The 24321-nt window shown below is 38.5% G+C and overlaps 1 protein-coding gene across 3 annotated transcripts in view; it reads left to right on the top strand.

Annotated features, from left to right (window-relative positions):
• The window catches only part of LOC146499345 (transmembrane and coiled-coil domain protein 3-like), a 77541-nt gene that overhangs the window by 16918 nt on the left and 36302 nt on the right, over window positions 1-24321 (top strand). Inside the window, exon 1 of one of the 3 annotated variants that reach the window (XR_014870333.1) lies at window positions 2722-22843. The exons of 1 other annotated variant lie outside the window; for it this stretch is intronic. Coding sequence is in view for 1 of the 2 variants with exons in the window: in XM_085138622.1 (XP_084994748.1) it covers window positions 22841-22843 (3 nt within the window). In the remaining variant the exon portion in view is untranslated. Of the gene's footprint in view, window positions 1-2721; window positions 22844-24321 lie in introns of those variants that run through there. One more of the 3 variants, XM_085138622.1, reaches the window with a different exon arrangement.

Here is a 24321-nt window from a genome sequence, read left to right as displayed (position 1 = left end):
TCAGTATGTGCTACAAAATAAAAGCCTTTCCTTTACATTAGGTTTCTGGGAATTTTATTTTGAATTGTTCCAATCATGGCACATCAAAGGAACAGCACATCAAAGGAACAGCCTGTGATGTCACGGTGCACATTCTACTGGAATATACCTGGTTGTTAAAACAAAGACAAGGCAGACGCAGAGAAACGCAGACGCAAACGCTGACGCATCTACAATGGCAGAAGCAAAAATAGAAATGGTCATCACACCAGAAATCTTAGAAAGACCAAAACCTGAGGTTGATAAAGCCGCACAACCAAATACTGAAAAGTCTCCTGTGGCACAACCACCAAAGGAAATGGTTGTGAAACCAAAGAAACAAAAAAAGCAAAAGCAGAAAAGAGTAACTGAAGAACCAAGAAGACCAATTACTCGGGCATATGCCCGGGCTCTTCTTGAAGCTCAAAACAGCATGGGTGATGGAGCAAACCCGAAAAATGAAGAAATGCAAAAAAACACTGAAGCCACTTCCGAAAAAGAAAAGGCTGAATCCCTCCCCATTTCAAATGCAAAGGAGGACATGGAGAGAGAGGGAAATGGGAAGAACCCCAGCAGACCAAACCCTGTGCCTAATGGATGGAATTGGCAATATATACCCTATCCCATTCTTAGACCCCCGTTTAATCCCTGGCACGAGATTGCTGCTCTCAGACACCAACTGGAAGCCTCCCAATACCATCAGAACAACCTTTACTGGAAAATGGTAGGTGCAAACAAGAGGGCATCTTATCACCAGTTTCAGGTGAACAAACTTCATGAACAAATTCACGAGAACAAGCGAAATCATGAGGAAACGATTAAAGACCTCATAGAGCAGCTGGAAGAGGCTTCTAGTAATAAGCTCAATGACATCAGTGAGACAGACACTCTCGCAAATGACAATGAAGCTATTGCCATATTGGATGAGGTGATGGTTACCCTGCAGGACCAAATCAGCCACCCTACCACCGAGCAGTGTGTGGAGTCTGCCACTCCAATCACAGAGGCTTCACACACTGACTCTGTAGGACTGAACTCCTCTAAGGAGGCTGAATTTGAGCTCAAATGTAAGATTCAGCAAGAGCAGATTGAGATGCTCCAGAAACAGCTCCTAGCAGCTCAAAATCAGCTTGAAGAGCAGGCCGTTAAACATAGGCAGGAGCAGGAGACACTCAACCTGGAAATCAGTGACCTGAAATCCCAGCTCTGCCCCAACAAGGCCCTTCATGATTTGAAGGTAGAGTCTCTTGAGCAAGAGCTGAAAGAGGCCAAAGCTTCCTCACTTAAAATCCCACAGCAGCACAAAGAACAAAATTCCACTGCTGCAAATGAAATGCACAAATGTGAGCCTCTGAAAGAAAACGAGACTGGAGAACAGGAGAAGATGGAAAAAGAGGACTCACTGCCATCCACTGCAATGTCTCTGCAGGAGCCTCAGAAAAAAAAAGACACCACAGAACAACAGAAGATAGAAAAAGAAGAGTCAGCTGCATTCTCTGTACAGGAATCTTTGCAAAGTCTACGAGACAAACAGAAAATGCTCAATGTCAAGGTGGCTGAACTCGAGACTGAAGTTAAGAGCCTGCCAGAGATTCCGCCAAGTAAGAAGAAGAACAAGAAGAAGCGGAACTGTGAGCGTCCCCAATTTCACCTAATTGGTCTCAACATCAAGTCCTAAAAATCATATTTATATACAACTAAATTGTCAGTGAACATTTGAACCCCTCTCGGTCGAGACAGAAGGCCACCCCTTCCTGAGCCTGGTTCTGTCAGAGGTTTCTCCCCATTAAGAGGGAGTTTTTCCTCTCCACTGTCGCCAAGTGCTTGCTCATAGGGGATTTGGGGGCTTTTTTTTAACACCAACCATCGATAAGTTCACTGACATCAAATTTAAGACTCCACAAATATGGAAATGGATGATTCGTCATCAAGTGAGGAATCATCCATCTAAACCATGTTTGCTGAGTCATATTTAGTTGTATATAAATATGATTTCTGTCACACTAAGTCCAATCACAGACTAATTTGGACAATTGGTAAAAAAAATAAATAAATTAGAAAAATTAAAAAAAAGTACTTGTGTCATTGTTTCATGTAGATTTCAAATAACATGCCATTTTATGTCAACATATTTCTGTTACATTTGTAGTGCTCGTGGTCTTATATTCTTATGATCCTGTTTATTTGATGAGTATATCCTTCTGCCTTGCGTCACATATTTACTGCTGCTTGGCTAGCTTTAGTCATGCTAGCATCAGCACGGGTAGAAACAGATACACATCAGAGACATCACATGTAGCTTGTGTTTATGTTCAGAGAGACATCTGATTTAAAAGCAGGCAGCAAAGCACTGAGCAGCATATCAGTCAGCACAGAAAACAAATGCCATAAATGTCATCAATTAAGCTGGAATAATTTGTTTCTAGTGGCTTCTATTGTAAGTGCTTTACATTTCCGCGTGACATCCTGTATGTGTCCTACACTGGGGACACTTGAAGCTGGTCATTTTCTTAGAATGAGTAACATTTCAGTGAGATATAGGAACTTGTGAAAAAGTCTTGAATACATATTGTTTTATTTTATTGTTTTATTTTTTTACCTTTTAACATTTCACAAAGTAAACTTGTTTTGTATTATGAACACATGGTTTTGTTGGCTGGTTAGAGCTGCATGGATCGCAGATTTATCAGTTTTTTGTGAATATAAGATGCTGACCGGTGAGCAGAGATGGGCAGTAACGCGTTACTGTAATCCGATTACTTTTTTCAAGTAACGAGTAAAGTAAGGGATTACTATTGCAAAAACGGTAATTAGATTACCGTTACTTTCCCGTAAGAACGCTGCGTTACTGCGTTACTAAAACTGTGATTTTTTTGCGAGAATGTCTCATGACAGTGACGTAAGCGAGTGCGACGTTCGTGACAACAGCTGTGTGCAGATCAACAATGGATAATATATCGAGTGCGGGAGAGAGTATGAGCATGCAGCGTTTAAAGCGTGGAAGTACTGACCTTGCTTTAAGTTTGATTCCATAAAAAGTGACAAAAACATTAGCATCCGTTGTGCGTGGGAAGAAAACTTCTTTTTACAGCGAAAAAAACCCCCTAAACTTTCAAGCAAGCACCGAGTGTGCTACGACATAATGGGAAATTCACAGAGAAACTCGCGGATTCTTCAACTGACCGCTGCGGCACACCTGCACCAGGGCAAACCTCTGCCTACGCCACTCCTGCTTTACAGGTGAAAATAGAGCAAAAGGACTGGTAGTCTTTGACTTTATTTATTTTCTGCTGTGTTTTACTTGCATCTATTTGAAAGAGTGAGTGTAAACACACACACAAAAAAATGTATGTGCAGAAAATAGGTTTAAATGTTAAACAAATGTCTTCCCGTCAGAGAATGTTGCATTTAATTAAGTTTTTGCTTGATGCATAAAGTTAAAAGATTAAAACAAATAAAACAAGTTTTAAAAAGAGACTTTTTCATTTGATTACATTTTGTATGATGAATTATGTAGAAAAAGTAGAATTGGGCTGAAAGATCTATCGCTTTATCACCTATTCAGGTTGTAAATCGTGTTTTTAAAAAGTAACTAAGTAACTAAATAATTATTAACTTGAAAATAAGTAATCAGTAAAGTAACGGGATTACTTTTGTTGGGGAAGTAATCAGTAATTAGTTACTGATTACTTTTTTCAAGTAACTTGACCAACACTGCTGGTGAGCAGAATTTTCAGCTTGGTACGTTAGTGTTCATCAGTTAATCATAAAACATATTTAGTGCTTATAACAAATATATTATGCTAAATAAAGACAGATTATTCCACAATGGATATGATAGTAAGAGTTAGTAAAGCTATATTAAAGTCTCCCTCTGCAGTCTGTTGTTTCTTAGATTCAGCAATGAAACTGAATTTAAAACAAGACATTCTGTCGCCTCGGCAACCACCAAGATCTCACTGCCTACAGACATTCAGTAACTCTCATTGGATAATGTTAATAAATATCTTTCACTAAATATGAACGTTTTCTAACTGTCCTTGTTTAAATTATGAAAGAAGTTATTATGCCTGAGAATCTCTAGAATGTCGAATACTTTCCACTAAACAGTTGTCTTCTACTTTGGTTAGTTTTTTTTAACAAGCATTTAAAAAACATATTTTGCTTTTGTTTTATTTTTTATTGCAATTCCTGTAGAGTAGCTTTTATAATGTTAATTCAGTATGTGCTACAAAATAAAAGCCTTTCCTTTACATTAGGTTTGTGGGCATTTTATTTTGAATTGTTCCAATCATGGCACTTCAAAGGAACAGCACATCAAAGGAACAGCCTGTGATGTCACGGTGCACATTCTACTGGAATATACCTGGTTGTTAAAACAAAGACAAGGCAGACGCAGAGAAACGCAGACGCAAACGCTGACGCATCTACAATGGCAGAAGCAAAAATAGAAATGGTCATCACACCAGAAATCTTAGAAAGACCAAAACCTGAGGTTGATAAAGCCGCACAACCAAATACTGAAAAGTCTCCTGTGGCACAACCACCAAAGGAAATGGTTGTGAAACCAAAGAAACAAAAAAAGCAAAAGCAGAAAAGAGTGGCTGAAGAACCAAGAAGACCAATTACTCGGGCATATGCCCGGGCTCTTCTTGAAGCTCAAAACAGCATGGGTGATGGAGCAAACCCGAAAAATGAAGAAATGCAAAAAAACACTGAAGCCACTTCTGAAAAAGAAAAGGCTGAATCCCTCCCCATTTCAAATGCAAAGGAGGACATGGAGAGAGAGGGAAATGGGAAGAACCCCAGCAGACCAAACCCTGTGCCTAATGGATGGAATTGGCAATATATACCCTATCCCATTCTTAGACCCCCGTTTAATCCCTGGCACGAGATTGCTGCTCTCAGACACCAACTGGAAGCCTCCCAATACCATCAGAACAACCTTTACTGGAAAATGGTAGGTGCAAACAAGAGGGCATCTTATCACCAGTTTCAGGTGAACAAACTTCATGAACAAATTCACGAGAACAAGCGAAATCATGAGGAAACGATTAAAGACCTCATAGAGCAGCTGGAAGAGGCTTCTAGTAATAAGCTCAATGACATCAGTGAGACAGACACTCTCGCAAATGACAATGAAGCTATTGCCATATTGGATGAGGTGATGGTTACCCTGCAGGACCAAATCAGCCACCCTACCACCGAGCAGTGTGTGGAGTCTGCCACTCCAATCGCAGAGGCTTCACACACTGACTCTGTAGGACTGAAGTCCTCTAAGGAGGCTGAATTTGAGCTCAAATGTAAGATTCAGCAAGAGCAGATTGAGATGCTCCAGAAACAGCTCCTAGCAGCTCAAAATCAGCTTGAAGAGCAGGCCGTTAAACATAGGCAGGAGCAGGAGACACTCAACCTGGAAATCAGTGACCTGAAATCCCAGCTCTGCCCCAACAAGGCCCTTCATGATTTGAAGGTAGAGTCTCTTGAGCAAGAGCTGAAAGAGGCCAAAGCTTCCTCACTTAAAATCCCACAGCAGCACAAAGAACAAAATTCCACTGCTGCAAATGAAATGCACAAATGTGAGCCTCTGAAAGAAAACGAGACTGGAGAACAGGAGAAGATGGAAAAAGAGGACTCACTGCCATCCACTGCAATGTCTCTGCAGGAGCCTCAGAAAAAAAAAGACACCACAGAACAACAGAAGATAGAAAAAGAAGAGTCAGCTGCATTCTCTGTACAGGAATCTTTGCAAAGTCTACGAGACAAACAGAAAATGCTCAATGTCAAGGTGGCTGAACTCGAGACTGAAGTTAAGAGCCTGCCAGAGATTCCGCCAAGTAAGAAGAAGAACAAGAAGAAGCGGAACTGTGAGCGTCCCCAATTTCACCTAATTGGTCTCAACATCAAGTCCTAAAAATCATATTTATATACAACTAAATTGTCAGTGAACATTTGAACCCCTCTCGGTCGAGACAGAAGGCCACCCCTTCCTGAGCCTGGTTCTGTCAGAGGTTTCTCCCCATTAAGAGGGAGTTTTTCCTCTCCACTGTCGCCAAGTGCTTGCTCATAGGGGATTTGGGGGCTTTTTTTTAACACCAACCATCGATAAGTTCACTGACATCAAATTTAAGACTCCACAAATATGGAAATGGATGATTCGTCATCAAGTGAGGAATCATCCATCTAAACCATGTTTGCTGAGTCATATTTAGTTGTATATAAATATGATTTCTGTCACACTAAGTCCAATCACAGACTAATTTGGACAATTGGTAAAAAAAATAAATAAATTAGAAAAATTAAAAAAAAGTACTTGTGTCATTGTTTCATGTAGATTTCAAATAACATGCCATTTTATGTCAACATATTTCTGTTACATTTGTAGTGCTCGTGGTCTTATATTCTTATGATCCTGTTTATTTGATGAGTATATCCTTCTGCCTTGCGTCACATATTTACTGCTGCTTGGCTAGCTTTAGTCATGCTAGCATCAGCACGGGTAGAAACAGATACACATCAGAGACATCACATGTAGCTTGTGTTTATGTTCAGAGAGACATCTGATTTAAAAGCAGGCAGCAAAGCACTGAGCAGCATATCAGTCAGCACAGAAAACAAATGCCATAAATGTCATCAATTAAGCTGGAATAATTTGTTTCTAGTGGCTTCTATTGTAAGTGCTTTACATTTCCGCGTGACATCCTGTATGTGTCCTACACTGGGGACACTTGAAGCTGGTCATTTTCTTAGAATGAGTAACATTTCAGTGAGATATAGGAACTTGTGAAAAAGTCTTGAAAACATATTGTTTTATTTTATTGTTTTATTTTTTTACCTTTTAACATTTCACAAAGTAAACTTGTTTTGTATTATGAACACATGGTTTTGTTGGCTGGTTAGAGCTGCATGGATCGCAGATTTATCAGTTTTTTGTGAATATAAGCTGCTGACCGGTGAGCAGAGATGGGCAGTAACGCGTTACTGTAATCCGATTACTTTTTTCAAGTAACGAGTAAAGTAAGGGATTACTATTGCAAAAACGGTAATTAGATTACCGTTACTTTCCCGTAAGAACGCTGCGTTACTGCGTTACTAAAACTGTGATTTTTTTGCGAGAATGTCTCATGACAGTGACGTAAGCGAGTGCGACGTTCGTGACAACAGCTGTGTGCAGATCAACAATGGATAATATATCGAGTGCGGGAGAGAGTATGAGCATGCAGCGTTTAAAGCGTGGAAGTACTGACCTTACTTTAAGTTTGATTCCATAAAAAGTGACAAAAACATTAGCATCCGTTGTGCGTGGGAAGAAAACTTCTTTTTACAGCGAAAAAAAACCCCTAAACTTTCAAGCAAGCACCGAGTGTGCTACGACATAATGGGAAATTCACAGAGAAACTCGCGGATTCTTCAACTGACCGCTGCGGCACACCTGCACCAGGGCAAACCTCTGCCTACGCCACTCCTGCTTTACAGGTGAAAATAGAGCAAAAGGACTGGTAGTCTTTGACTTTATTTATTTTCTGCTGTGTTTTACTTGCATCTATTTGAAAGAGTGAGTGTAAACACACACACAAAAAAATGTATGTGCAGAAAATAGGTTTAAATGTTAAACAAATGTCTTCCCGTCAGAGAATGTTGCATTTAATTAAGTTTTTGCTTGATGCATAAAGTTAAAAGATTAAAACAAATAAAACAAGTTTTAAAAAGAGACTTTTTCATTTGATTACATTTTGTATGATGAATTATGTAGAAAAAGTAGAATTGGGCTGAAAGATCTATCGCTTTATCACCTATTCAGGTTGTAAATCGTGTTTTTAAAAAGTAACTAAGTAACTAAATAATTATTAACTTGAAAATAAGTAATCAGTAAAGTAACGGGATTACTTTTGTGGGGAAGTAATCAGTAATTAGTTACTGATTACTTTTTTCAAGTAACTTGACCAACACTGCTGGTGAGCAGAATTTTCAGCTTGGTACGTTAGTGTTCATCAGTTAATCATAAAACATATTTAGTGCTTATAACAAATATATTATGCTAAATAAAGACAGATTTTTCCACAATGGATATGATAGTAAGAGTTAGTAAAGCTATATTAAAGTCTCCCTCTGCAGTCTGTTGTTTCTTAGATTCAGCAATGAAACTGAATTTAAAACAAGACATTCTGTCGCCTCGGCAACCACCAAGATCTCACTGACTACAGACATTCAGTAACTCTCATTGGATAATGTTAATAAATATCTTTCACTAAATATGAACGTTTTCTAACTGTCCTTGTTTAAATTATGAAAGAAGTTATTATGCCTGAGAATCTCTAGAATGTCGAATACTTTCCACTAAACAGTTGTCTTCTACTTTGGTTAGTTTTTTTTAACAAGCATTTAAAAAACATATTTTGCTTTTGTTTTATTTTTTATTGCAATTCCTGTAGAGTAGCTTTTATAATGTTAATTCAGTATGTGCTACAAAATAAAAGCCTTTCCTTTACATTAGGTTTGTGGGCATTTTATTTTGAATTGTTCCAATCATGGCACTTCAAAGGAACAGCACATCAAAGGAACAGCCTGTGATGTCACGGTGCACATTCTACTGGAATATACCTGGTTGTTAAAACAAAGACAAGGCAGACGCAGAGAAACGCAGACGCAAACGCTGACGCATCTACAATGGCAGAAGCAAAAATAGAAATGGTCATCACACCAGAAATCTTAGAAAGACCAAAACCTGAGGTTGATAAAGCCGCACAACCAAATACTGAAAAGTCTCCTGTGGCACAACCACCAAAGGAAATGGTTGTGAAACCAAAGAAACAAAAAAAGCAAAAGCAGAAAAGAGTGGCTGAAGAACCAAGAAGACCAATTACTCGGGCATATGCCCGGGCTCTTCTTGAAGCTCAAAACAGCATGGGTGATGGAGCAAACCCGAAAAATGAAGAAATGCAAAAAAACACTGAAGCCACTTCTGAAAAAGAAAAGGCTGAATCCCTCCCCATTTCAAATGCAAAGGAGGACATGGAGAGAGAGGGAAATGGGAAGAACCCCAGCAGACCAAACCCTGTGCCTAATGGATGGAATTGGCAATATATACCCTATCCCATTCTTAGACCCCCGTTTAATCCCTGGCACGAGATTGCTGCTCTCAGACACCAACTGGAAGCCTCCCAATACCATCAGAACAACCTTTACTGGAAAATGGTAGGTGCAAACAAGAGGGCATCTTATCACCAGTTTCAGGTGAACAAACTTCATGAACAAATTCACGAGAACAAGCGAAATCATGAGGAAACGATTAAAGACCTCATAGAGCAGCTGGAAGAGGCTTCTAGTAATAAGCTCAATGACATCAGTGAGACAGACACTCTCGCAAATGACAATGAAGCTATTGCCATATTGGATGAGGTGATGGTTACCCTGCAGGACCAAATCAGCCACCCTACCACCGAGCAGTGTGTGGAGTCTGCCACTCCAATCGCAGAGGCTTCACACACTGACTCTGTAGGACTGAAGTCCTCTAAGGAGGCTGAATTTGAGCTCAAATGTAAGATTCAGCAAGAGCAGATTGAGATGCTCCAGAAACAGCTCCTAGCAGCTCAAAATCAGCTTGAAGAGCAGGCCGTTAAACATAGGCAGGAGCAGGAGACACTCAACCTGGAAATCAGTGACCTGAAATCCCAGCTCTGCCCCAACAAGGCCCTTCATGATTTGAAGGTAGAGTCTCTTGAGCAAGAGCTGAAAGAGGCCAAAGCTTCCTCACTTAAAATCCCACAGCAGCACAAAGAACAAAATTCCACTGCTGCAAATGAAATGCACAAATGTGAGCCTCTGAAAGAAAACGAGACTGGAAAACAGGAGAAGATGGAAAAAGAGGACTCACTGCCATCCACTGCAATGTCTCTGCAGGAGCCTCAGAAAAAAAAAGACACCACAGAACAACAGAAGATAGAAAAAGAAGAGTCAGCTGCATTCTCTGTACAGGAATCTTTGCAAAGTCTACGAGACAAACAGAAAATGCTCAATGTCAAGGTGGCTGAACTCGAGACTGAAGTTAAGAGCCTGCCAGAGATTCCGCCAAGTAAGAAGAAGAACAAGAAGAAGCGGAACTGTGAGCGTCCCCAATTTCACCTAATTGGTCTCAACATCAAGTCCTAAAAATCATATTTATATACAACTAAATTGTCAGTGAACATTTGAACCCCTCTCGGTCGAGACAGAAGGCCACCCCTTCCTGAGCCTGGTTCTGTCAGAGGTTTCTCCCCATTAAGAGGGAGTTTTTCCTCTCCACTGTCGCCAAGTGCTTGCTCATAGGGGATTTGGGGGCTTTTTTTTAACACCAACCATCGATAAGTTCACTGACATCAAATTTAAGACTCCACAAATATGGAAATGGATGATTCGTCATCAAGTGAGGAATCATCCATTTAAACCATGTTTGCTGAGTCATATTTAGTTGTATATAAATATGATTTCTGTCACACTAAGTCCAATCACAGACTAATTTGGACAATTGGTAAAAAAAATAAATAAATTAGAAAAATTAAAAAAAAGTACTTGTGTCATTGTTTCATGTAGATTTCAAATAACATGCCATTTTATGTCAACATATTTCTGTTACATTTGTAGTGCTCGTGGTCTTATATTCTTATGATCCTGTTTATTTGATGAGTATATCCTTCTGCCTTGCGTCACATATTTACTGCTGCTTGGCTAGCTTTAGTCATGCTAGCATCAGCACGGGTAGAAACAGATACACATCAGAGACATCACATGTAGCTTGTGTTTATGTTCAGAGAGACATCTGATTTAAAAGCAGGCAGCAAAGCACTGAGCAGCATATCAGTCAGCACAGAAAACAAATGCCATAAATGTCATCAATTAAGCTGGAATAATTTGTTTCTAGTGGCTTCTATTGTAAGTGCTTTACATTTCCGCATGACATCCTGTATGTGTCCTACAATGAGGACACTTGAAGCTGGTCATTTTCTTAGAATGAGTAACATTTCAGTGAGATATAGGAACTTGTGAAAAAGTCTTGAAAACATATTGTTTTATTTTTTTGTTTTATTTTTTGTACATGGACATCAGAAAACAACAGATTTTATAAATACAATGTATAGTAACTCCCTTTTCCCTGTAATTATAAAACCAAGTAGAATAACAATTGATACAGCTACATTGATAGATAATATATTCACAAATAAAATTGACCATGAAATAGTAGGTGGACTTCTTATAACTGATATAAGCGATCATCTTCCTGTTTTTGCAATTTTTCAAAATTATTTTGGGATTAAAACTAAACAAAAGAATCAAATATTTGATATGATACGACTTAGAACAACAAGAGCCATTGCTGCCCTCCAGGTGGACTTAAAGGAACACAATTGGAATGAGGTTTTTGCAAATGAAGATTCAAATAGTGCATATGATGTATTCTTATCAACTGTAATTTCACTATATGAAAAACATTGTCCTTTAATGAAAATCACTAGAAAGCATCACAGATCAAATAAGCCATGGATCACAAAAGGGATAGAAGATGCATGTAAAAAGAAAAATAATCTATATAAGAGATTCATAAAACAGAGGACAAAAGATGCTGAAATAAAGTACAAGTTATATAAAAATAGATTAGTAAATATTATAAGAACAAGTAAGAAAGAATATTACCACAAATTATTGGAGCAAAGTAGAAGTAACACACAAGAAACATGGAGGATATTAAATAGTATAATCAAAAAGGGCTCAAAAAATAAGAATTATCCAGATTATTTTAAAAAAGATAAAGATATTGTGCTTGATAAAACTAAAGACATTGCAAATGAATTTAATGATTTCTTTGTAAATGTTGGCTTTAATTTAGCAAAAGAAATTCCAGAGTCAAGAAATAATAACGACCTAAATAAACATATTACTCAGAATGTGTCCTCCATGTTTATTGGTGTTGTAACTCATAGAGAAATAATTAACATTGTGAAGACATTTAAAAATAAAAAGTCCACTGACTGTTTTGGTATTGACATGATATTAGTTAAAAGTATTATAGAATATATAGTGCAACCTTTCGCATACATTTGTAATCTGTCCTTTCAAACTGGTGTATTTCCCTCACAAATGAAAATAGCAAAAGTTATTCCAATCCATAAAAACGGAGAGAGAAGTCAGTTTACCAATTATAGGCCAATATCACTGCTCCCACAGTTCTCAAAAATTTTAGAAAAGTTATTTGTTAATAGACTTGATAAATATATTGAGAAGCATAATCTCCTAAGTGATAACCAATATGGCTTTAGAGTGAAAAGGTCCACTTCGATGGCAGTGATGGAACTTGCAGAAGGGATATCTAATGCTATAGATAATAAGGAATATACTGTTGGTGTTTTTATAGACTTAAAAAAGGCGTTTGATACGATTGATCATTCTATATTAATGAATAAACTAGAGAGATATGGCATAAGAGGGTTAGCATACAAGTGGATGAAAAGTTACCTGGATGACAGATATCAATATGTCGAATTCAATAATGTAAAATCTAAGCAGTTGAAGGTAACTTGTGGTGTTCCTCAGGGCTCTGTGCTGGGCCCTAAATTATTTATATTATACATAAATGACATATGTAGCATTTCCAAACTGTTAAAATGTGTATTGTTTGCTGATGATACCACTCTGTATTGCTCAGGTAAAAACCTAGAACAGCTTCTGACTACAGCGGAAAAGGAGTTAAATATATTAAAAAACTGGTTTGATGTAAATAAGTTATCATTAAATATAAAGAAAACAAAATTGATTATTTTTGGCACTAGACAAATGAAAAATGTATCTAAAATCAGGGTTAATGGAATTGAAATTGAAAGAGTGTACGAAAATAAATTTCTTGGAGTGATAATTGATGATAAGCTGAGTTGGAAGTCTCATATAAACCATGTGAAAACAAAAATGTCAAAAACCATTGCTATTCTCTATAAAACAAAGCATGTCCTGAACAAAAAATCATTATACACACTCTATTGTACTCTGTTGCTTCCATATATGACTTACTGTCTGGAGATATGGGGTAATGCATATAAAACGAACACTCTTCCTATTTTCAAGTTGCAAAAAAGAGCTATAAGAATTATAAACCAATCAAACTATATAGAACCATCTAACATTTTGTTTATTAATCTGAATACCCTGAAATTTTATGATTTAGTTGAATATAAAATGGCACAGATAATGTATAAAGCACAAAATAACTTGCTTTGCCCCAGTACTCAGAAGCTGTTCAAAGTCAGAGAGAGTCAATATGACTTAAGGGGAACAGATTTCTTTAAAAAAAACAAGATAAGGACAAATATAAAGCAGAGATGTGTTTCTGTTAGAGGAGTTAACCTGTGGAATAGTTATGACAGTGATTTAAAAAGGTGTAGTTCATTTTCCTTGTTTAAAAATATGTTTAAAAATAGAGTATTAGAAAAATATATATATCAAGAATGAAAAGAGCAGAAAAAAAAACAAAAACAAAAAACAAAAAAACCTCTTGATTCTTTTGCTTTGATGTAGTTACTTACTAAGGTGGAAAGTTTTCTGTTTTTTTGTTTTTTTCTTGTTTGTTTGTTTGTTTGTTTTGTTTTTGCTTTGTTTGCCTTCTCTCACCCCAACCGGTCGCAGCAGATGGCCGCCCCTCCCTGAGCCTGGTTCTGCCGGAGGTTTCTTCCTGTTAAAAGGGAGTTTTTCCTTCCCACTGTCGCCAAAGTGCTTGCTCATAGGGGGTCATATGATTGTTGGGCTTTTCTCTGTATCTATGAAGCGCCTTGAGGCGACATTTGTTGTGATTTGGCGCTATATAAATGAAATTGAATTGAATTGAATTGAATTTTATTATTTGCTTCGAGCCCTGTGTACAGGAGCTGCATGCTAAAAGATCTTTTGTTAAAAGGGTTGGCGTAATAAGCAAATGCTTCAGCCAATACCTTTTGATTAGCCTTGTCTCATGCTTTCTTGCTTTGTGGTAAATCTTTGTTCTGTCTTCACTGAGATATTTGAATGCTAATCAATAAAAAAACATATCACTCACTTACCTTTTAACATTTCACAAAATAAACTTGTTTTGTATTATGAACACATGTTTTTGTTGGCTGGTTAGAGTTGCATGGATCGCAGATCAGTTTTTTGTGAATATAAGCTGCTGACCGGTGAGCAGAATTTTCAGCTTGGTACGTTAGTGTTCATCAGTTAATCATTAAACATATTTAGTGCTTATAACAAATATATTATGCTAAATAAAGACAGATTTTTCCACAAAGGATATGATAGTAAGAGTTAGTAAACCTCTATTAAAGTCTCCCTCTGCATTCTGTTGTTTCTTAGATTCAGCAATGAAACTGAATTTAAAACAAGACATTCTGTCGCCTCGGCAACCACCAAGATCTCACTGCCTACAGACATTCAGTAACTCTCATTGGATAATGTTAATAAATATCTTTCACTAAATATCTCTGTAATGGACAGTTCTGCACTTTCTAATCTACATCCTGGTCCGATTTCTAATCTAGGATGAAATGGTGCTCTTAAGTAAGATCTGAAGACTTTGTGCCAATTAAAGACTCGCAACAAGTGTTCTCGCTTTGCTAAAATGCACAAAGTCAATCAAATGTTAGTCCCTAACTGTGTGTTTCTCATGATAGGTGGGGTCCAACTTTCGTGGTCCTGGTTTCTTTTAATCTATTGATATTTTGGTTTCGCTTCATAGATCTTCATTCTTGTGTCCATATTTTCCCAGTGTCCTTTTCTTTGTCTCCTCTCTGATAGTTCCCTTGTCTACCTTATTTCTACTTCTCGTTTTATTTTGATAAAATGCATTTTCCTTGTATGTCGTTTTGTACCCTGCCCTGATTGGTTTGACCCGTGTCTAAACAGCCTGACGTATATACAGTCCCATCTTTCCCCCTGTGATTTGTAAGATTGTTTTAAGCTTATTTCCCACACCTTATGCAAGCTTGTTGCCGCCACATGGGGAAAAAAGCATTTCTGCCAGCCACACGTCTTTTTGGTTTGGTGTGTTATTTCATGATTTTGTTATTTACTCAGAAGGTTGAGTTTGGAAATGCTTCTGAGGCACAGAAAAAGAAAGTTGCTGGAAATTGCATTGCCAAGGCAAAGCATTTATAGGGACCGTGTGTGGAGTAAAGCAGACAATATTGTGAGTGATGTGAAGCATTCACTTGCCTCCTCTATCTATTCTTCCTTCTGTGAATTCCTATTTAGTTCTTCGATCCCTTGGACTTTGTGTTATTGGTTTTTAATTAAAAGCCAAATAAAGACTCACATATTTATTCATTTCACCCACCTGTTGTGCACTGAGCTCAATAACGGATCAGTCCAAAATCTCCCATGTGTTTGCAGTAGGGTCAAGATTTGGTTAGAGCACACAAATCGCATCATTCTCATCAAGCCTTTCTGTTACCATTTATTCCCGATGAATGTTATCCTGGAAGAGATCACTCTTATCAGTATAAAAAGGATTGGCTTCCCTCTAACATAAAAGACCAAAACTAGGATGTCTCTCAGAGCATGACAGGGACAGCATATCTCCCTGCTGCAGGGGTCAAACACTGCTTTTTTAAAATGCCTTTAATTTGTCACCCATCTGTGCACAAGCAGCCATATAAATGCTGCATATCAATCACTGTAAAGGAAAATTGCTCCAGCTACTCAAGAGAAATCTGTATGCATCTCCATCCTACTTAATAGATTCAGACTGAAATGAATCAATTAAACTTTAATCAGCGCTCAATTAAACTGTCTTCGCTCTCCGCTTTTTCCTCCTGACACCTTGGAGGAAAGATAAGTGATGCACACAGCAGTGGTCAGCAGCTTCCTGCCTCTGCTCGTCTGGATGTAGCCACATTCCCATCTGACAGTTATCAACACATTAGCTGTTCTACGTAACAGCTACCAGACATTAGATGGTAATCATAGCTGTGAATTATTCAAGATCTTAATGAAATCCTCTTCACTTAATGTCTTTATTCCTGGAACTCTGGGAGATATGTTATCAGTTAGTTGTCATGATACTCACATGCTTCATTTCTTGGTGTTGAAAAATACATTTTTTGAAACATTATGTGATGTGAGAGTATATAAAAGTGTGTGTCTCTGTATGTCAGCGATATCTTTTGAGGAACAAAGGAAATGGAGAAGCAAAAAGATGTTTCTTCTCACAGAGTCACGTCTGAGAGCTCTCAGTCTCCTCTGTGGAAAGTTTCTCTTCCTGTTTGACTCAGAGACGCAGCAATAATCAGGCCGAATCAGGACAGCTGTGTGTCACTTAACTCCCAGTTTCCTCTCTCGCTTTCTCCCTCCGTCTGTCACATTCTCATACGCTCATTGTATGACGGAGGTTACATGACAGTGAGGTATGGGAACTGATATTAGCTCTGACGTCAATTTTACTGGCATTGAAGTAATGGGCATTAACGCTGGAGGCGTTTATACAGGGATCAAGTGACATACTGTGCTAGCATTAACGTCAATCAAGTCACCAGTGTGGTACAGGGTTGAAAACCAAATTTCAAAACAATGACAAGACTATCAGGATGTGCTGCTCTTCTCTGGTAGAGCATACCAGAATTGCTATACCAGAAAAGCTAAATAATTCTTAGTAACACACATTAACCATTAGTTTCTATTTTGATATTAAACTCTAGATACTTTCTAGCTGTTCCCAAAGGCTTGTATGATTGGGTCGTTGTCTTGTTGGTAAATGAACCCAAGACCAATTGGGTTCTGTCATGGCTGGGTCTGTGACCCAGCATTTTGAGTTCATTATATATTGTGTATTTCTGTTTTTAGTATGGGAAAATGTTAAGTTGCTTTTGCATTGTCAGTTAGAACTTGAGTCTTTGTGTTTTGTCATTTATTGTTTGGGTTAAGCTCATCTAGCTCTCTTAAACCCCTAAGTTGTTCAGCCTTAGTTCTGTTTATTGGATCTCCTCATTTCTCCTTCCCCTGGATCTTAGTCTCATTTGCCCTTTGTGTTCCATGTCTCATGTTGTCATCCCATGTTGTTTGGTCTGTCTCATCATGTTTCCTGTTTTATTTTGAAAGAGTCCTCTGTTCTTTGTTTATTGTATTTAGTTTCACTTCCTCTGTCCTGTCAGGGTTCATGTTCATGTGTGTCAGCTGTGCTCCCATGTGTGGCCACTTCCCTTGATCATCCCTTAAGTGTATTTAGTCTCTGTGTTTCATTCAGTCTGTGTTGCGTCGTCTGTGTAACCTTCCCAGTTATGCCTCATCATAGTCGTCACAGTTCTCATAGTCACAGTTCTCATAGTCACAGTTCTCATAGTCACAGTTCTCATAGTCACAGTCATAGAATTAGTTCTTGAAGTTTCATAGCTTTATCTCAGTTTCATAGGTTTTTCTTAGTCTGTTTTCCAGTTTAGTTGTCTTGCCTGCACTCGTCTTAGCTTTTGTTTTTGCCTTCTGTCATCAGCCATAATAAAGGCTCGCCTTTTGTTAAGTCATGTCACGTCTCCTTGCCTATGTCTGCTCTTGGGCCCTGCTCTAACTAACACACAAGCTTACCGCGCTGTGACAGGTTCAGGGCACAAGGGATTTCATGTTGCAGTAAGATGTTGTGGTAGACCTTCGTTTTCATGATGGTGTTGATTTTCTTGTATTGTGTTGACGTGGCAGTTGCATCTTTCTTATATTGCTTCTTATGATGGTGATTAAATGCCCTTGAGTTATTGGGGGTGAATAAGTACTAACAGTGCGTAAACTAATGAGTATCATTCAGCTGAAGCACACGTAACACCGAGCTGACTGTTGCTGTGGAAAGTAGAATAGGGACACATTCTTATTCTCAGTTTATCACGTACTGTAGATGGGTCAGATTCTCTTGGCATCACACATTTTATTATTTTTACATGTAGGGTGGTTCTCCACAAGTATTAAAAAGCAAATTCAAAGTCTCCGTAAGAAAGTATGACGGTGACAATGATCACAGGACTTCCGCCCAAAGGACAGGAGTTTCTGACCTGTCTAGCACAACAATATTTCAACTTTCTGAGTTCCTGTGTGGTTAGGTACCAAAACTATGTGGTTAGGTATATTAAATGATATGGTTTGGTTCAAAATACACAAAATACATGGTAAACTTTCACCTTCTGCTGCAACTTTTTCATCTTTACTTAGTCTTTACTACAATTACAATAGTTATAAAGCAAGAAGGGATTTAACTGTAATGTAATCTATTTTAGATGTGAAGACCCTTATGTTAAAGAGTTGCACTGAAGCACTGCCCAGTGAAATAAAATGTGATGCCAATGGATCCTGACTAACTACAATATGCAATAAGTTGAAAGCAGCCTTATATTTCTGGTTTGAGCTGAAATGATCATTCTATGTTTGTTGCAGTTAAAAGCATTGTACCCTTTCTTAGTAGTGTAGTTTTGCCATTTAGGCATATCTTAAGCCAATCCACCATCTTTTCCTAACCGATGATGAAAGATACATCCGATGAATGCTCTGGAATGTATCTCTCTGCTGCCTCTGTTGCAGTCCGGATGGCTGTTCTTCTGAACGGCCATCCGAACCAAAAAGGTGAAAAGGAAAAATAAAAAAAATGAGTATTAAATCCAAAAGTCCAAAGGCAATGTAAACCAGGTTCCTTTACCTGATACACCCAGGACTTATCCTACCTCCTAATGTGGACTTTAAATCTGATCACTGATCACAGATTCAAATCTGATCACATTTAACTACCAGAAAACATTAGGGAAAACCTCAAAAGGCATCTGACATAGTTGTAATATGTAATGGTAGGATTGCACAGGAAATTACTTCTCCAGAATCCTGTAATTACCAACTGTGGCCACAGAGGCCCCTGTTTCCACTTTCCGCACAAGCTATGTAGTGATGCTTCAAATGTGAAAATTATGACCCTATCTTCTTTAATTCCTCTCACGTTTCACTTCTGATCCCTTCAGGGTTTCAGCCAATGACTGCCTTAGCTAGCTAGCTAAGGATGTTAATTTATTGATTAGCTTAGAAATCCCATATTTAACTTAACAAAAAAGTGCAGCAGTACATCAGGCCCTTGTACTGGTTAGTCCAGTTTGCTAGAGAACAACTCACACTCTCAGTTTGAAACAGACAGCTGTGATCTCCTTCAGTGACCCTACTCTGTCTGGAAATGCTGAATAAAAATGTGCAAGTTTTTCCATTACTGCAGCTGCCACTCATCATGAAGCTATACCCCAATTTTAGAGCACCAAGTTACTAATTAAAAACAAAATGAGAGGGAAAATGACCCATTGAACCCAAATCAATGTGATGACTGATTTAAATGGCAGTAGGCATCTTTAAAAGGGGCAGGGTTTTGACCTTTACTGCAGCCAGTCACCAGGGGGCGATAGACATTTTGGGCGAGCTGTCAGGTTGCGCATGGTTTCTACAGTCAATGGTTTCAAGAGAATACTCTGAGCCCAGTTTTTACTCATTCTTGAGAACAGCCTAATCTCATGTGAACAGCCTGATCCGACAATAATTTAAACATTCCACAACTACCAGCGGAATACTAGAACATTACGACCACATCGGCTAAGCATTCCAGAGCGGCTGCATCATTTTCTGACCTCAGTCAGTTCCTGAAAAGCCTCACTGGAACCTGCTTCACCCAAGCAATCCAAAGACTCACCTCCAGTAAACAGCGCAGACTGTTATCAGTGTACCGGAGTTTTCTGGTACATCAGAGGTTAAAGTTATACCCCAGCTGAGATGGAGGCAGGAAGTGAAGCAGGAAGACCAGTGCTCGAGGGGGAAGAGAACAATGGCATCTTGTGATTAACAGCAGAAATTATGTAAACATTTGCTTCCTTGACACAAAAATAAGTTTTGCATCATTTTATGATATGAAACTCTAGGGTTTACATGCTGGAGTTTTAAAAAATGATATAACCTGACTCTGGTTTGGAAACATAACTGGATTTGTAGCTCTATTACTCACTTATTAAAAGTCAAAGGAGATATTTAAAAAAATACGGAGTGCATGCGTGTGTCCATGTGGATACATTTGAGGTTTTCCTGCAGTAAATCAAAACACTTTCTTAACGTGCTCTGCTGCACCTGTTTTTTTGTTACAGTCTTGCAAGTGTCACAAGTTTGGACATATCCATTAGGTCTGCTCTTAATGGTATTTAAAAGCTTGTGAGCTTGTAGATAAAGCTTGCCCTGAATCAAATGAATTCGAAAGTACAAACAGGCCACCAATCTGTGCCTAATTAAATGTCACAATTAACTCTGCCTGCTATCTCTTTTTCACACAAATGGATTTTGTATGTCAATACTCAGGGGAAATGGAGTGGAAGTGCATCAGGATTGATTCATCCTGAAGCTATACAATGATGACCCCAAGAATCATTGTGTGCACGTACACACTCGTGGAAATAAGGAGATGTGATTCGTTTGGAACACATTGAACCTCAGTACGGGGGCTCGTGGCCTGCGGGCTGCCTAAGTGCCAGGTGCTGTGTTCTCCCCTGCAGGCTGAATCACCGAACCTCACGGCGTCCAACCTGTCAGCACACACACTTGTCACGGTGATTAACAGCCCGCTGACTCACCCAGCATCCTCATAAACTAGGCTTCAGGTCCATGTGCGCATAAGGGAGAAGAAAGTGATAAAGAATGACAGAAGAGTGGGACGCCGCAAGGACACTGGTGTGTTTTTCACCAGATTGGAGGTCCAGGGCGAGGTCGAGTGCCAGCCAGAGGACTTACATTGCGGGGATTAATTCTTAATGTCCGCTTTGACAGAAAACTATCAGTGGGCTCAGATCACATGACAAGACCACGGATCATCCTAATTGGTTTCTTTATCAGTGGGGCCAGACTGGAGCTGCTGTGCCTTTAAATCATTTATGAATCAATCCCAAGACCTTTGAGGAGTAATTCATCTAACCGGTGTCATGTCTATCACATTATCCATGTGACTGTGTTTCCACTAGGTGTAAACAAGAACTTTGGCAAAACACAGGTCATGTTAAAGGTGGCAAATTCACAAAGGGTAAGAATATCCTGCACTGGAAACTTCTATTAGTGTGAAAGGACCGAGCAGCATAGAAACTTATTTTTTCTGATAATTTTACACTCATATGCAATCAGTCTCTCACAATGTAATGTATTCTACAAGTACATTACCAGCGATAACTCAAATACGCTTCACATGCACCATTAATGAAGTCTGTTTGATCATTTGAAGAATATTTGCATTGATTTGGAGGGTTTCCATACGGAACGGAGGCTCAGATGGGTTATTTCAACCATTTTATGTAAAACACTAAATCAGACACATGCTATTAGTCACAGCAGAGGAGTTTTCTATATTTTCAAACGGGTCTGGAGAGGATCGCGCTTCTGGATTTTTTTGAATAATGTACTCTTATTCATTCTGATGTCAATTTTACTGGCAAGAAAAAGAAAAGATTAATCCCATCAATCTAACAGCTCAACCCTAATTTCTACCTTGACAGGGTTAATCATTTGAATATACAGTGCATTAATTATTGAAGTTAGTGCCGCTGTGGTGCTGGTCTGGATTATATACTATATACAGTATATATACAGAACTCACATTGTAATCTTCCTATGAAGATTCATGATGAATATTGACTGATGAATATGTGGCAGATCTGCTGCATACTGTAAACTGCATCGGTATATTGTTGTTATGCTTATATTTAGAATAAAGCCCCCTTATTGTCCTGTCAAAATTATGGAGGAGGAGAGTTTATCTGAGCTCACCATAAAATTTGTTTACAAGCATATTTGTCACATAGACATATAAATGATCAAAAAACACTATGTTGATATCATAAAAATTATACATTTTAAGGAAAAAAATCAAGTTGCTGCGACTGTGAGTACGACTTCAAAAGGGACAAAATCCCTCGAATTAGCTGATTTGCCATGAGAAAGCACTTGGTGACATTGGGGAGCAAGAACTCCTTTGTAACGGGAAGAGATCTCCAACAGAAGCAGGCTCAGGGAAGGACACTAATCTACTGGATGTGGTTGGATGATTAGGAGGAAATCCTGATGACACATTTTGAGTCATGTGACCACTCACATGCTCAATAGCCGGTGGACAACATCTAGGACCATCTCCAATGAATAAGGGAAAGTCTGAAGGATTTTAACTATTTATGTTTAAAAAAGGCTTCATCAAACATTTGTGCCCTGCAGCCTGTTTGTAACTTGATGACCCATGGCCTAGTTTTCCTGGGCCAGAATTTCCATTAGATAAAAGAGCCCAGAATAAAAGGAAAGCTTTTCTTTATTTCCTTTTGGGACTGTGTTATGCTTGATATTAATTATGATTAAATATTGATAAAGATATTGTTGAGAGTAAAAAAAAAAAAAGCCAGCAGATCTCACTGGTAGACCAAGGAGGCCCACTTTTTCGGATTATAAATTAATAAGAGTGGGAGTATTCGATATGCCTCCCAGCCCCTCCCTCTGTGTAAAAAGGTGGGCGGGGCGTAGTTACACGCTGTGTGTCCACTGCTAGCTGGTTTTAGGAAGATTATCGCGGCGGGCTGGTTAGGAGAGGGGACCACACCGTTGCTTGTAGACGTTGGTCGGCTTCCAGCAGCAGCATCAAATGGACGAGGGAACTCCGATGGCATGTGGTTCACAGACGGTGTTAACAGTTAATTTTCACACGGAGAGAAACGGCACAGGGGAGCCAGTGTGAGCCCGAAGATTATGTCCGGAGCTGGCTCTGCTGCTGGGGAGAAAAGTTTGGAAGTAGGGATACGCTCAAATCAGCGGCGGTAAAATGGTAAATATGTCCTTTCTGTTAGCGAGCTAACGTCTGTGAAACTGTCGGATTTGCTGTCTGACCGCCTAAATCTCCACCCCAGAGTTTGTAAGTTATTTATAACCGTCGAGTTTCTGTCACTGGGATGAAGTGGCGTTCCTTCTCTTTCCAACAGCTGTCAGTCAGCTTTTCGCCGACTAGTCCCGTCACGTATTGTGTTCACGTGCCTTGTCACACTTCATTTAGAAAATCCAGTTTTTCCCCTGCTTGTTGGAATTTGTGTGTATCCTGTACATAAACAAAATATTTACACCCTCATTATTTAACATTTGGAGCTTTTCTTGAATTCGGCACTAGTCTTATACTTTAATCGATTATTTTCCGAAATGTTTACCTTTGTAAAAAAAAATGATTATTGATCATGTTGACGATATGTTAGGGATCGTTAAATTGACAAATTTCTTAATGGAGTTTGGTTCAGATGAACGAAGCTTATTGTAATAAAATTTTAAAGCAATTTTGACTCCACTACAGGATGTTTTTATTGATCCAGACATGATGCATACCAGTGGGAAAACTAGTCTGTCAACAAATACATTCCTGTTTTTGTTTTTTGTTTTTGATTTAAACTATCACCAGGATCTAAAGAAACTACTGTCAAAATATCTGTATATGTATTATAGAGAGATCAGCTAAATTGGAAGCTGAAGTTTTTATTTATTTTATCCATTGTTTTGATGGCCTCTTATGAATTTAAATTGAAACACATCTGTACCAGCGTTTCCTCAGCTGGAACTGGTAGCGTGGGATTCTAAATCATACTCAATAAACCCACAAAGATTTATTTTCAGAAGCGTTCAGCATGCATTGGATTTCTTCATGTTGCTTTAGTTTTAACTAAAGTTTTAACTCTTGTAGCTACACACAACCGTCTTGAAGTCTGCTGGGTGAAGCTATAGGCCTATAATTATCAAGACTGCCTGCTTTTACCAGCTTTTACCTTTAATAATCATCACAATCTGGCAATGAGGCGTGCCCCAAACTGCTGGAAAAACAAAAAGGAAAGCAGTTAAGCAGAAATATGTTCTAACCCACATGCTTTCTTTTCTCTGTATTATAGCCTGAAACATCTCATGCGATGTAATACTCCCTGAGTCTTTACCCTTAACGTTATCTACCCTATCCAAAAGCCAAAACTGTAAAACCTTTCTAAAAAATCTGGCCTGGCTGGAAAACTCAGTGACTAGAGAGTCACACGGTAGATATTTGTGGAATATGATGAAAGTAAGTACAGCTTCAATGTAGACTCGTAATAAGTGTGTGAATATGGAAGAAAGGAGATTCTCTGAGCCTTTTTTTTCATGTTCTTCTCCATTATTTATGAGTCTGATATGAAGCCTGTAGCCCATAGGTGGCCCGCGAACCCATACCATATATATATATATATATATATATATATATATATATATATATATATATATATATATATATATATATAT

This window comes from Neolamprologus multifasciatus, chromosome 17 (genome assembly GCF_963576455.1).
Source record: "Neolamprologus multifasciatus chromosome 17, fNeoMul1.2, whole genome shotgun sequence".
Classification (NCBI taxonomy): domain Eukaryota; kingdom Metazoa; phylum Chordata; class Actinopteri; order Cichliformes; family Cichlidae; genus Neolamprologus; species Neolamprologus multifasciatus.
The sequence above is the reverse complement of the archived record's forward strand: the minus strand, read 5'-3'. Positions and strand labels throughout refer to the sequence as shown.